The following is a 14,013-nucleotide window of genomic DNA, read 5'->3' as shown; positions in this document are numbered from 1 at the left end:
GCCACACCAAGGGTGCACAGAGTACCTGTGCTTGGTTTGAACAGTCATTCTGTTCTGACAGATTCCCTTTTAAAGGATAACTGTTCAAACCAAGCACAGGCGCTCTGTGCGTCTTTGACGAGGTTAAACAATTTGGTGCACCTTCCCACCTTCTTGTTTTCCCTTTTTATCTCCACCCCTCCTATTCTATTTTGATTGACAGGTCTGTCTTTATAGAACCAGAGGATGACTGAGAGAGATGGTTGGAAAACAAGTACGTGGTAAGGTGGATTGAATTGATTGGCCACACCAAGGGTGCACCGTTCGACTGTGCTTGCTTTGAGCAGTTATTTGTGCTGATAGCTATCCATTAAAAGGGAGTCCGTCAGCACAAAACTGCTCAAACCAAACACAGTCAAATGGTGCACCCTTGGTGTGGCCAAACAATTTAGTACACCTTCCCACCTACTTGTTTTTCATCTGTTTCAGACTTGTCAACCAACAAATAGGGGGATGGAAATCAAGTTGGTGGGAGGGTGAACTGATCTTCTTTGGCCACAACGAGGGTGCATTAAGCGCCTGTGCTTGGTTTGAACGGTCATTTTGATGCTGTACAATAGCATGTGATGTCCTCAGCAGTTTGGTAGTATAGCCTTTTTTTTATAATGCAGACTGTTTTGTTTAGTGCTCTCTTTCTTTGTGTCACCCTCATCAGTCCATATGTTTTATGTCTGTATATGTTTGTGCCCTGGCCTCCATAGATGGACATGGCGGTATTTATAGTGATGGCGGCTTTGTACATGAAATCCTGTCCGATGAGATGTGTGTGAGCGCAGAGCTGTGGGATCCGTGTGCTGCGGTACATATGGTGCAGCAGACGTGTGGGGCTGAGGACTTCCCACACGCAGTGCTGCCTCCCCCAGAAACAATCTGCACTTATTATCTCCTTACTGACGGCACAAACTAGTTCCTGCAGGAAACAGATCAACTTATTCGATATTTTATTTTTTAACTTTTACCCTTTTCTTTAACTTGACCGTAGAAGTATTCGATATTGCAGCGTGCACCCCCTTCCTATCTCTCGCCTTTCTAGCTAATTTACCTCTCCTGATTTGTCTGTTGGGTAAATACTTTTCTTAATGAAATCCTGGAACATTCCTTTTTTGTGTGCTGTCCCTCTGTTATTCCTCCTGGAAATATGTTTGTCTTACTAATTGGATGCTACCATTCCCCTTGTAAATGCAGCATGTCCGTTTTCTACTTGCTCAGTCTACAACTTGTTCTGGTCATTAAAATAACCTGATTACCAGCAAAATAGTGAGTGCAGCTCTGGAGTATAATACAGGATGTAACTCAGGATCAGTACAGGATCAGTAATGTAATGTATGTACACAGTGACTCCACCAGCAGAATAGTGAGTGCAGCTCTGGAGTATAATACAGGATGTAACTCAGGATCAGTACAGGATCAGTGATGTAATGTATGTACACAGTGACTCCACCAGCAGAATAGTGAGTGCAGCTCTGGAATATAATACAGGATGTAACTCAGGATCAGTACAGGATCAGTAATGTAATGTATGTACAAAGTGACTGCACCAGCAGAATAGTGAGTGCAGCTCTGGAGTATAATACAGGATGTAACTCAGGATCAGTACAGGATAAATAATGTATGTACACAGTGACTGCACCAGCAGAATAGCGAGTGCAGCTCTGGAGTATAATACAGGATGTAACTCAGGATCGGTACAGGATAAATAATGTAATGTATGTACACAGTGACTGCACCAGCAGAATAGTGAGTGCAGCTCTGGAGTATAATACAGGATGTAACCCAGGATCAGTACAGGATAAATAATGTAATGTATGTACACAGTGACTGCACCAGCAGAATAGTGAGTGCAGCTCTGGAGTATAATACAGGATGTAACCCAGGATCAGTACAGGATCAGTAATGTATGTACACAGTGACTGCACCAGCAGAATAGTGAGCGCAGCTCTGGAGTATAATACAGGATGTAACCCAGGATCAGTACAGTATCAGTAATGTAATGTATGTACACAGTGACTGCACCAGCAGAATAGTGAGTGCAGCTCTGGGGTATAATACAGGATGTAACTCAGGATCAGTACAGGCACAGTAATGTATGTACACAGTGACTGCACCAGCAGAATAGTGAGTGCAGCTCTGGAGTATAATACAGGATATAACTCAGGATCAGTAATGTAATGTTTGTACACAGTGACTGCACCAGCAGAATAGTGAGTGGAGCTCTGGAGTTTAATACAGGAGGTAACTCAGGATCAGTACAGGATCAGTAATGTAATGTTTGTACACAGTGACTGCACCAGCAGAATAGTGAGTGCAGCTCTGGAGTATAATACAAGATGTAACTCAGGATCAGTACAGGATCAGTAATGTATGTAAACAGTGACTGCACCAGCAGAATAGTGAGTGCAGCTCTGGAGTATAATACAGGGTGTAACCCAGGATCAGTAATGCATGTACACAGTGACTGCACCAGCAGAATAGTGAGTGCAGCTCTGGAGTATAATACAGGATGTAACCCAGGATCAGTAATGTATGTACAAAGTGACTGCACCAGCAGAATAGTGAGTGCAGCTCTGGAGTATAATACAGGAAGTAACTCAGGACCAGTACAGGAAAAGTAATGTATTGTATGTACACAGTGACTGCACCAGCAGAATAGGGAGTGCCGCTCTGGAGTATAATACAGGATGTAACTCAGGATCAGTACAATATACCATGTGTTATGTAATTACAGTGTTACTCTCCTTTTTATGCAGATTAGTTCTGTATATGTTGTAGTGACACGTTTTCCTTTGTACACTGTTTACTGTGTAGTTTTCCCCATCCCTCTCCCCGGCCATAATGTCTGTCCGGTGGTGACTTATGTTGGAGTTGGCCGGTGATGTTTGGCTTTCCTCCTGTGTCTGAATGTTCTTCTTTCTGTAGAACATCCTCAGCTTTTGGAAGCCCCAGAGTCCCCTTTATACCTTCCAATTGCTGTGGGTGTTTGCGGAGTACATCACTGTTATTGCCAGTATCTGCTGTCACAAGTTGGCCGTGTTGCCGCAGTTCTCTGTGGTCAGGCTTGATTACATTCTCGCAGTTTTCTGCATGTTTTATATCCACACGCGCTTCTTTCTATGACTTTTATGACCTGAACTAAGTATAAAGGGGAATCCTCAAGGAATTTCCCATTACACAATTACAACAAATTGCCGGAATATTCTATCAATTTCTGATCGGTGGTGGTCCATCTGCGAGACGGAGTGCTGGCGGAATGGGGTCAGTCGGCACATCTGGAGCAGGAATCTGAGTTTTGGCATCATGTTTCTCTCTCAGATCATCATGGATCTGCCATTGCTACTGGGGATTCACCGTTGACTTTTTTTTCCATCTTTGATTTGGCCACCGCAGACCGGACACAAAATCTGCTCATGTTGCATGCAGATTTGCCACGAACTTGAATCTCAGAAGGTGAAAAATGCAACGTGTGAATCCTCCCTTGTTATGAGGGTACTTGGATGTAGTCAAAGGGGTTATCCAGGATTAGAAAAACATGTAATCTTTCATAAACCGTACCATACTGGTGCTTAGATTCAGTATGGTTTTGCAACTCGGCCCCATTGAAGTGAATAGAGTTGGGCTGCGATACCGGACACAACTCACGATCATGAGTGGAACGGTCTTTGAAAGAAAGCTTCCATCTTTTTATAATCTTGGATAATTGTTCCATGAATGCAAATTATCATCTGTCCACAGTGATAACTTGCTGACCACTGGGTGGGGTCCCACAATCCTGAGAACAGCACTCTGGAGTGCCCCACTTGAATGTATCAATGGTCCTACTCCATTCACCGTCTATGTGGACTACTGGAGAAAGTGTTGTACTAGACTATCCCCATGATGGTGACTGGTTTCGGTGATCCAAATAAAGGATTTTTATCCCAATGGGCATACCTGAGCTTTGTTTTTAGGACTAGTTCTGGTCCCAGGTGGGTGGGATGCCCAGCAATGTACAAGTGATCTCCTGCCTATCTTGTGGTTACGTTCTTGGCACAGCTCTTTTAAATGCAGTAAAAGAAACTGGATGAGCCAGGAGGGCATGCTGCCTGTTCAGAGATGAAGTGCCACGGGTGTGTCAGGTGTGACAGACATTCATTCTGGATCCAGCTGTAAAAGGTCATTGCGCTTGGCTCTGCAGGCACCTTCTTGACCTTTTCATCTCTATAGTGTAGTGATATCCTTCTCCCTCTAGGACCTAGTAGTGACCTCCACCTTCTGCTAATTGACACACCCTTGCTGGATGTGTCATTCAGTCTCTCCAGAGAGTTGTCGGTGATAGCTCTATTTCCCTCTGTCCAGGCTTGAAGATCTAGTAGTTGGCTAGTGTCTTCTTGGAGTTCTCTTGGATGATAGTTGGAGAGATCTCTCTGGTGTCTTCTCAAGCTAAGTGTCTCCCATGTCTGTTTACCTGTTTGTCTTTAGTTGCAGTGGGGGCTGACTAGTGCTGACCGCGTCCCCTCCCTATCTAGGGCCTATTGCTAGGGGCAGTCAGGTATTAGGTTTCCTGCTCGGCAATAGGTGTGGAACCTATTTAGGGACGTTAGGGGAGTCAAGGTGACTGTCAGATCTGCCTAGGGGTCTCCACTCCCCCTTTCCCTAGTGTTTGGGCTTCCTCCCCCTCTTTCCTTCGTTGTACACTTAGTCTTTCCCTCGCCTTGCGTGACATCAGGGCATTGAGACCCTCAGGGGAGGGTTTGCCCACCCACCTGCACATCCCATCTGCATACTCAGGGGATGACTTCCTGCTCCTTCACTTCATCTACATAGTTACATAGTTTATAAGGCCGAAAAAAGACAAGCGTCCATCCAGTTCAGCCTATTTCTTGTGCACTGCAGCTATTCCGCAGCGTTGATCCAGGGGAAGGCAACAAAAAACCATGCGGTATAGACCAAATTACATCATTGAGGAAAAATTCACTTCCCGACTCCAATCTGGCAGTCAGATTAAATCCCTGGATTAATTAACTAAGCATAAGATGTAATTTTATTGTTCTCAAGAAAGGCGTCCAGGCCTCTCTTGAACTCTTTAAGTGAGTTGGACATCACCACTTCCTCTCCCAGAGAGTTCCAGAGTCTCACGGCTCTGACCGTAAAGAATCCCCTTCTATGCTGGTGCAGGAACCTCCTTTCCTCCAGACGCATAGTGTGCCCCCTCGTCTTTGTCACCATCCTTGGTATAAACAGGTCATGGGAGAGATCTCTGTACTGCCCCCTGATGTATTTATACATGTTTATGAGGTCTCCCCTAAGCCTTCTCTTTTCCAATGTAAATAGGCCTAATTTTGACAACCTCTCTGGGTATTCTAGTCCCTCCATTCCCTTTATTACCTTAGTCGCCCTCCTTTGTACCCTCTCTAGCTCCAATATGTCTTTCCTGAGCCCCGGAGCCCAGAACTGTGCACAATATTCTAAGTGCGGCCTTACCAGCGCTTTATACAGAGGAAGAACAATGTTCTCATCATATGCCCCTATTCCTCTTCTGGTGCATGCCATGACTCTATTTGCCTTCGCAGCTGCTGCCTGACACTGGGCACTCCAATTTAATTTGCTATTAACCAAGACGCCCAGGTCCTTCTCCATGTCAGATTTCCCCAACGGTTTCCCATTTAATATGTATGGGTGACTGCTGTTTTTCTTTCCCATGTGCATGACCTTACATTTATCGGCATTGAACCCCATTTGCCATTTTTTAGCCCAACTCCCCAATTTATCTAAATCCTCCTGCAGCTGTGCCCTGTCCTCATCTGTATTAACTACTTTACAAAGTTTAGTATCATCTGCAAATATTGCTATTTTACTATGCAACCCTTCCACTAGATCATTAATAAATATATTAAATAATATAGGGCCCAAGACAGACCCTTGAGGCACCCCGCTAGTAACCCTGACACACCCTGAGCTTACTCCATTGATAACCACCCTCTGCTTTCTATCACTCAGCCAGCTATTTACCCACTTGCACACATTATCCCCCAGACCAAGCATTCTCATTTTATATACCAACCTTTTGTGTGGCACGGTATCAAACGCTTTGGAGAAGTCAAGGTATACAACATCCACTGACTCTCCCCGGTCCAGCTGTGAGCTCACCTCCTCGTAGAAGGCCATCAGGTTTGTTTGGCAGGAGCGATCCCTCATGAATCCATGTTGATATGGAGTTAGACAGTTATTATCATTAAGATATTCTACAATAGCATCTCTAAGAAATCCTTCAAACAAGTTACCCACAACAGACGTTAAGCTGACTGGTCTATAGTTCCCAGGGTCACTTTTAGACCCCTTTTTGAATATTGGTACCACATTTGCTTGGCGCCAGTCTAGTGGGACAGTCCCTGTCCATAAAGAGTGCTTGAATATAAGATACAGCGGCCTGTCTGTCACATTACTTAATTCTTTTAGTACCCGGGGGTGTATGTCATCTGGGCCTGGTGACTTGTCTATTTTGATATTATTTAGGCGTTTCTGAACTTCCTCCTGGGTTAGTTGGGTGATATTTAGCGGAGGGTTTACTTTATCACTCTGCATTTCCTCCGATACATTGTTTTCTTTTGTGAAAACAGTGGAGAAGAAGCTATTGAGTAGGTTTGCTTTGCCCTCATCGCCCTCTATGATTTTACCCAGGTTATTTTTCAATGGGCCAACTCCATCTGTTTTAATCCTTTTACTGTTTATATAGTTAAAGAACAGTTTGGGATTCGTTTTACTTTCCTTGGCAATTAGTCTCTCTGTCTCCTCTTTTGCTATTCTTATTTGTTTCTTACAGATTTTGTTTTTTTCCCTATAAGATATTAGCGCTTCCTCGCTGCCTTCTTGTTTAAGTTTACCGAAAGCCCTTTTTTTGTTTTTCATTGCCCTCTTGACTTCCTTATTTAGCCACATTGGCTTCCTCCTATTCCTAGCCCTTTTATTCCCATAAGGTATGTACCTTCTACAGTGACTATGTAGGACTGTTTTGAAAATTTCCCATTTTCTATCCGTGCTCCTATTACTGAAGATACTATCCCAGTCTATAAGGTGAAGGGCATCTCTCAGCTGATCAAACTTTGCCCTCCTGAAGTTCAGTGTTTTTTTGAGTTCCTTGCTGGGCACCCTACTGAAGCACATGTGGAATTGTATAATGTTGTGGTCACTATTTCCCAGGTGCCCCCCGACCTGCACCTCAGTTATTCTGTCTGGCCTGTTAGTTAATATTAAGTCTAAAAGGGCCGTCCCTCTAGTTGGTTCCTGCACAAGTTGTGACAAATAATTGTCTTTGATAATTGACAGAAACCTGTTTCCTTTCTGAGATCTACAGCTTTCGATTTCCCAGTCTATATCGGGGTAGTTGAAGTCCCCCATAATAATCACCTCGTTATTTTTTGCTACTTCGTCTATTTGTCTCATTAATAGACTTTCCGTGGCTTCTGCTATATTTGGCGGTTTATAACAGACTCCTATGATAATTTTATTATTGTTTTTTGCCCCATGTATCTCCACCCATAAGGACTCGACCTCCTCATTTCCCTTCCATACATCCTCCCGTATTGTAGGCTTTAGACACGTCTTTACATATAGACAGACTCCACCTCCTTTCCGACTTCTTCGATCCCTTCTAAACAGACTGTAACCCTGTAAGTTAACTGCCCAGTCATAGCTTTCATCTAACCATGTCTCGGTTATTCCCACTATGTCATAGTTACCTGTAGATATTTCTGCTTCCAGTTCATCCATCTTGTTTGTCAGGCTCCTGGCATTTGCTAGCACGCAGTTTACACGATTTTGTTTTGTTCCAATCTTCTCCCTGTGGATTGTATTAGAAATTTTCTTACCTCCCTTCCATGTATCTTGTCTTGGACCTTCTTTGTCGCACTTCATATCTTTCATTAGTATGTTCTCTGGTTGCATGTTCGTGTCCGCCGTTTTTCTTCCCATCCCCTCTTCTTCTAGTTTAACGCCCTCCTGATGAGTGTTGCGAGTCTCCTGGCGAATGTGTGTTTCCCGGGTTTGTTGAGGTGTAGTCCGTCTCTGGCAAGGAGTCCATCATAGAGGTAATTCACACCGTGGTCCAGGAATCCAAATCCTTGTTGTCTGCACCATCGTCTCAGCCAGTTGTTCACCTCAAGGATCCTGTTCCATCTCCTGACGCCATGCCAGTCTACTGGAAGGATAGAAGAAAAAACTACCTGCGCATCCAGTTCTTTTACTTTCTTCCCCAATGTTTCAAAGTCCTTGCAGATTGTCGGTAGGTCCTTCTTTGCCGTGGCATTGGTGCCAACATGTGTCAGAAGAAATGGGTGGACATCCTTGGAGCTGATGAGCTTCGGTATCCTATCGGTAACATCCTCGATCTTCGCCCCTTGGAGGCAGCATACTTCTCTTGCGGTTATGTCCGGTCTGCAGATAGCTGCTTCTGTTCCTCTCAGTAGTGAGTCTCCCACCACCACCACTCTTCTTCCCTTCTTGGCTGTCCTTTTTCTTGTCGCTTCTGGGTGTTTCTGGGTGCTCTTTCCTTTTTTGCTTGCTGGTAGTTCCTCATCCTTAGGTGTGCCATCTTCGTCCTCCACAAGTCCTTGGAATCTGTTTCTCAGTTGTGTGGTTGGTGGTGTCTCCATGGTCTTCTTGCTTCTTTTGGTCACTTGCCTCCACTTGTCTGCCTCTGGAGGTTCTCTGATGCTTCCTTGACTTTCCGTGACCAGTAGTGACGCTTCTGTTCTGTCCAGGAAGTCTTCATTTTCCTTGATGAGTTTTAATGTCGCAATTCTTTCTTCCAGTCCCCGCACCTTTTCTTCTAAAAGAGCCAGTAGTCTACACTTCTGGCAGGTGAAGTTGGTTTCAGCTTCTGGTCGATCTGTGAACATGTAGCACATGTTGCAGCTCACCATGTAGGTTGTCACATCTGCCATGCTGCTCCTTGTCCCTGCTGACTTGATGTCTGTCTTCTTTCTTGCGATACCCTAGGATAAACAAATTAAACAAATTCGGTTTGTTGGGTTGTTGGACTAGGGTTGTTGGACCTACCAGGAGGGAAAATTCTGTCTGGGCACTCAAGGAACCACTTTGAATTCCTCAACCTTCAGACTTAGGTCAGCAGGACCACCATCAGGGCATTAAATTTGGACCACTCCCTGTGAGACCATCTCCTCGCTTCTAGGCCAGCTGGGACAACATGCCTCTTGCCTCGAACTTCCTTTGGGATACATGCTGGAATAATCCCTGCTCCTCCACATCTAGCTCTAAAGTAGCTGGTTCAGCTGAGAAAGCATGCTGCCCCCATCGTACTCCTGCCTGGGCAGGATCACTCCCTGCTTCTCTACCTCCACACTTAGGACAGTAGGTCAAGCCTGGAGGGCATGTAACTTTTCTAGAATTTCCATCCAGCCACTCGGGGGACCTTTTCCTACTCCTTTGCCTTTGGTGGTTACAAATCTGGCCTGCCGGGAGGTCATGCGGCCCGTCTGGATCTCTCATCCAGACTCTTGGAGGACCTCTCCCCACTCTTTCTTCTTGGTAGTTCCAACCCTGATCGGAAGACATTCCAACTGCTTGGATTTCCCATTTGGGCGGGCACTCTGCTGACCGCTTCCTTCACCTTAGAATTGGGACTTGGGGTATCTTACAAAGAAGAGTTGTACTTTATGTTAGAAGCCATTAGATTTCTCTAAAGTAAGAACGTTGTATATGGCTCTTATACACTGCGAGAAAAAAGTTTTTCCACTCATCCCTTGTTTCCCAAAGTTTAACACTCATCCACCTCACCTTCCCCCATTGGAAAGTTTTTTTATATATATATTTTATGTCAAGGTTTGCCTGAAAACAGTCCATAACCACTTCCATTTTTTTTGTTTCAAGGCCAATGTCGCTGTTGGAACATCTGTCGTCTTTCCACCAACTTGATAAAGAAAACCTCAATGTGTACATGTTCCTTACGGGGTATTCTATACCCTTGCCTTGTTTTTCGTATTGCTGCCTCATGAACCCTTAATGGATGTATGTAAGTTTATAAAGATCTCTTCTTTTGTGGATTTACATCCGGAGAACATTTTTTTTTTTTTTACCCATATAAGAAATGTCATCTTTGGCTTTTTGACCGTCTTTTAAGTGCTGCGAAATGGAAAATAGGAGATGATCAGAGAGTTTCCGGCGAGTGAAGGCTCCTCCGCAGAACCTCTACCCTTCCTTACCTGTCCTTATTCCTGCAGGCTAAGAGTTAACCGTACCGATTGCCAGCTGGGAGAGACCACGGCCGTCCGTGTCTTCACAGATGTTCTACTTTTGCTCCAGGCTTTTGTGACAAGGAAGAGATGTACTTTTCAGATTTAACGTGTTCTAGCTGTGGAATAGCTTAAAGCGAGGTTTTATGATCAACCTTTCCTTACAAATAGAGTTGAAATGCTGAACATTTGCAATCATAAAACTTTAAGGCTTTTTTTCTTTTCTTTTTTTCTTTTTTCTCGTTTTTACACATTCGTTTCTTTTTTTTTTTTTTTTTTTTACTGTTTAGACCATGAAAGGAGTATTTTATGGGTCAGCCGTAAAGTTATTTTTTTATTATTTTTTTTTACGAAACAACAGAGTTGGAAAGTTCTTTTTCTTTGACTGCTCAAATCACTGGTTACAATTAATATTTAATATTTTGCAGCAGTTTTTAAGAAATAAAGAACTAATAAAAATTTGGGTTTATTACTGCTATTGCTTTGTATTTCACTGCTTGCACAGATACAGCGAGCGGATGAGAAAAATCTATTTCACGGTTTACTTAAAATGACTTAAAATCTATATTTATAATAAAACCATCCTCACAGATTTAGATTTTTTTGTTGTTGATTTTAATCTGTAATTGGCTTCTTGGAATTTTTATTCTTGGGTTGGAGAAGTATCCAAAATATGTTTTGTGCTGGGACGATGTAATAATCTTTCATTCAATCAAGAGTCCAAATATGCTTCTTTCTCCACTTATGAGCCACTTCTACTTTCCTTGTTTCCTAAATTCATCATTCACTGCTAAATTCCCTCTTTTTTGAAACAAGACAGACTGCCAGCTCACTGAGAGATCAGGTTACAGCTGCCTATTTAAGTCTATCTAGAGTGGAGGGAGGAGCTGAGTAAAAAAAAATTGTGCTTCTTCCTAGTATGTGTTTTACCTCACCTATTTCTGGATTTACAGCCACACTACTCAGTGAACCTGTACTACGTAAAGACAGGAGAGCAGGAATCCCTCATATCTGTGTGCTATGTATGGGAAACATTATAGCAGCGTGTCACCAGGAAAACCGGCTTCAGTTTATTTAAAAAATAAATAAATATATATATATATATACAGTACAGACCAAAAGTTTGGACACACCTTCTCATTTAAAGATTTTTCTGTATTTTCATGACTATGAAAATTGTACATTCACACTGAAGGCATCAAAACTATGAATTAACACATGTGGAATTATATACTTAACAAAAAAGTGTGAAACAACTGAAAATATGTCTTATATTCTAGGTTCTTCAAGGCAGGCAGGTAGCAGGCGGACGCTCCCAGGTGAGCGGGTAAGAGTCTCTGGACAGGCAGGTGGTCACAGCACGTGATGGCAGAGCCTCCAGGTAGGCTAGCAGGCAGGTAGCAGATGAGCGCTCCCAGGTGAGCGGGCAATCAGATCCATAGCACACAGATATGAGGGATTCCTGCTCTCCTGTCTTTACGTAGTACAGGTTCACTGAGTAGTGTGGCTGTAAATCCAGAAATAGGTGTTAAGTATATAATTCCACATGTGTTAATTCATAGTTTTGATGCCTTCAGTGTGAATGTACAATTTTCATAGTCATGAAAATACAGAAAAATCTTTAAATGAGAAGGTGTGTCCTAACTTTTGGTCTGTACTGTGTATATGTGTGTGTATATATATATATATATATATATATATATATATATATATATATATATATATATATATATATATATATATATATATATATATATATATATATATATATATATATATATATATATATATATATATAAAATATACTTCTTCCTAGTATGTGTTTTATCTCACCCATTTCTGGATTCACAGCCACAATGTTCAGTGAACCAGTGCTGCATAAAGACAGGAGAGCCGGAATCCCTTGTGTCTGTGTGCTGTGTAAGGGAGACATTATAGTAGCTTGTCTCCAGGAAAACAGACTGCAGAATTTATTTTAAAAAGTGCTTCTTCCTAGTATGTGTTTTATCTCGCCCATTTCTGGATTCACAGCCACACTGCTCAGTGAACCTGTGCTACATAATGACAGGAGAGCAGGAATCTCTCATGTCTGTGTGCTGTGCATGGGAAACATTATAGCAGCTTGTCTCCAGTCAAACTGTTCTTTGCTCACCCTCCTTGGGTCCAGTACTGACTCTCCGCCGCCATTCCCTGTGTCTATTAGTTGTCCACAGGTAATAATTTTGGCGTCTCTGCTCACTGGCTTCAGCCAATAGCAGACATCAAGAGCAGTGATGGAGAGTCAGTGCTGAACCTGGGAAGGGTGAATAAAGCACATAGTTTTTTGTTTTTTAAAAGAGAATTCTAAAAAAATTACATTTTTTTTATGTGCAATAAACTAGGAAATCAGAATTGGCTTTGGCCTAACACCGCCTGTAAGTGCCGGCGTCATCAGATCACTGACTAATTAGCAAACATTAATAAAGGTGAGATTGCTGACGTGTCCTTTTATTTCTTTTTTTTAGGGTGCCCAAGTGACTACAAGAAGATGGCTGAACCTGCAGGAATACCAGAGCAAAAAACTGATGGCAGACAACGGCGTGACGGTGCAGCGGTTCTTTGTCGCTGACAGTGCTAGCGAAGCCCTCGAGGCCGCCAAGAGACTAAGTATGCTTCTCAGGTGATGTTCTGATGCTCCTCCTATTATTCCTCCTGGAAATGTAGGAATGCATTAGCAAAGTGTCCAATTGTGAAGGAACATGCAGCATTGACGCAGGGAATGGTAACACCCAGTTGCCCATTCATTTATTCATACATACATTTGCAGGAGGAATAACAGAGGAACTGCATAATACAACGCTCTAGGAGATCCGGGGTTATTTATACCAGATACAAAAATGAACCGTAAGAGACAATAACCTGGTGTAAATGCCACTGATCTCCTTAATCCGGCGTTTTTTCATTTTTTTTCCTGTGTTTTTCCGTTCCTGAGATATGGCCCCTTATATCTTGTATATTAATCTAGTCTTTATAGCCAAGTGGGTGTGACCTAATCCCTTAGCTGTGAAGACAACACCCACTTGCACTATTATTGATAATGCCATTATTATCTGATATCTTCATCCTCTTCGTCTACACCTGTGGTTTTATATTTTGCCACATCCCTTTAAGACCCGGTCAGCTGGAACGGGAGGGGTTAACTCTCCTAGCCGTGCTGCTCTCCGCACTGCAGAAGTCTCTGCCGTAATGTTGCAAACGGCTCCATTAAAAATACCGTTTTTTTAATGTTATGCGTCTCTTTTTTATGCGTTCACAGCGGTGTCCTGGACTTCTCTTATGTTCCAAAGCGGCAAAATGTAATGATCAGAATTTGTTTCTTTCCTTTTTTTTTTTTTTTTAATTTAAAAGTGAATATGAACTTTGAAGGATTATTATTATTACTACTATTCCTATTATATTATTACTACTGCTATTGCTATTATTACTACTGCTATTATTATTATTGCTATTATTACTACTACTATATTACTACTGCTATTACTACTATTATTGCTACTATTAATACTATTACTACAATTATTATTCCTACTATTATTACTACTATTAATATTAATAATAGTAGTAATAATAGCAACCATAGTAATAGTAGTAATAATAATAATGAGTTATGGGAACATTTACAGCTAAAATACACTGTGGAGCGATGGTTAAAGTCTTCATCATGTTTCTGTAAAACGACGACAGCATGGTGCAGAGCCCTCCGAAGATGCCA

At 42.5% G+C, this 14,013-nt stretch overlaps 1 protein-coding gene across 1 annotated transcript in view; it reads left to right on the top strand.

Moving 5' to 3' along the window:
• SUCLG2 (succinate-CoA ligase GDP-forming subunit beta) overlaps positions 1-14,013 on the top strand; it is a 214,270-nt gene that overhangs the window by 24,576 nt on the left and 175,681 nt on the right. The window contains exon 2 of the mRNA XM_073644709.1: positions 12,767-12,908. Coding sequence (XP_073500810.1) covers positions 12,767-12,908 — 142 coding nt within the window. The remainder of the gene's footprint in view (positions 1-12,766; positions 12,909-14,013) is intronic.

The sequence above is a fragment of the Phyllobates terribilis genome, unplaced genomic scaffold (assembly GCF_046119375.1).
Source record: "Phyllobates terribilis strain yellow unplaced genomic scaffold, ASM4611937v1 Scaffold_8__6_contigs__length_399053987, whole genome shotgun sequence".
NCBI lineage: Eukaryota > Metazoa > Chordata > Amphibia > Anura > Dendrobatidae > Phyllobates > Phyllobates terribilis.
The sequence above is the reverse complement of the archived record's forward strand: the minus strand, read 5'-3'. Positions and strand labels throughout refer to the sequence as shown.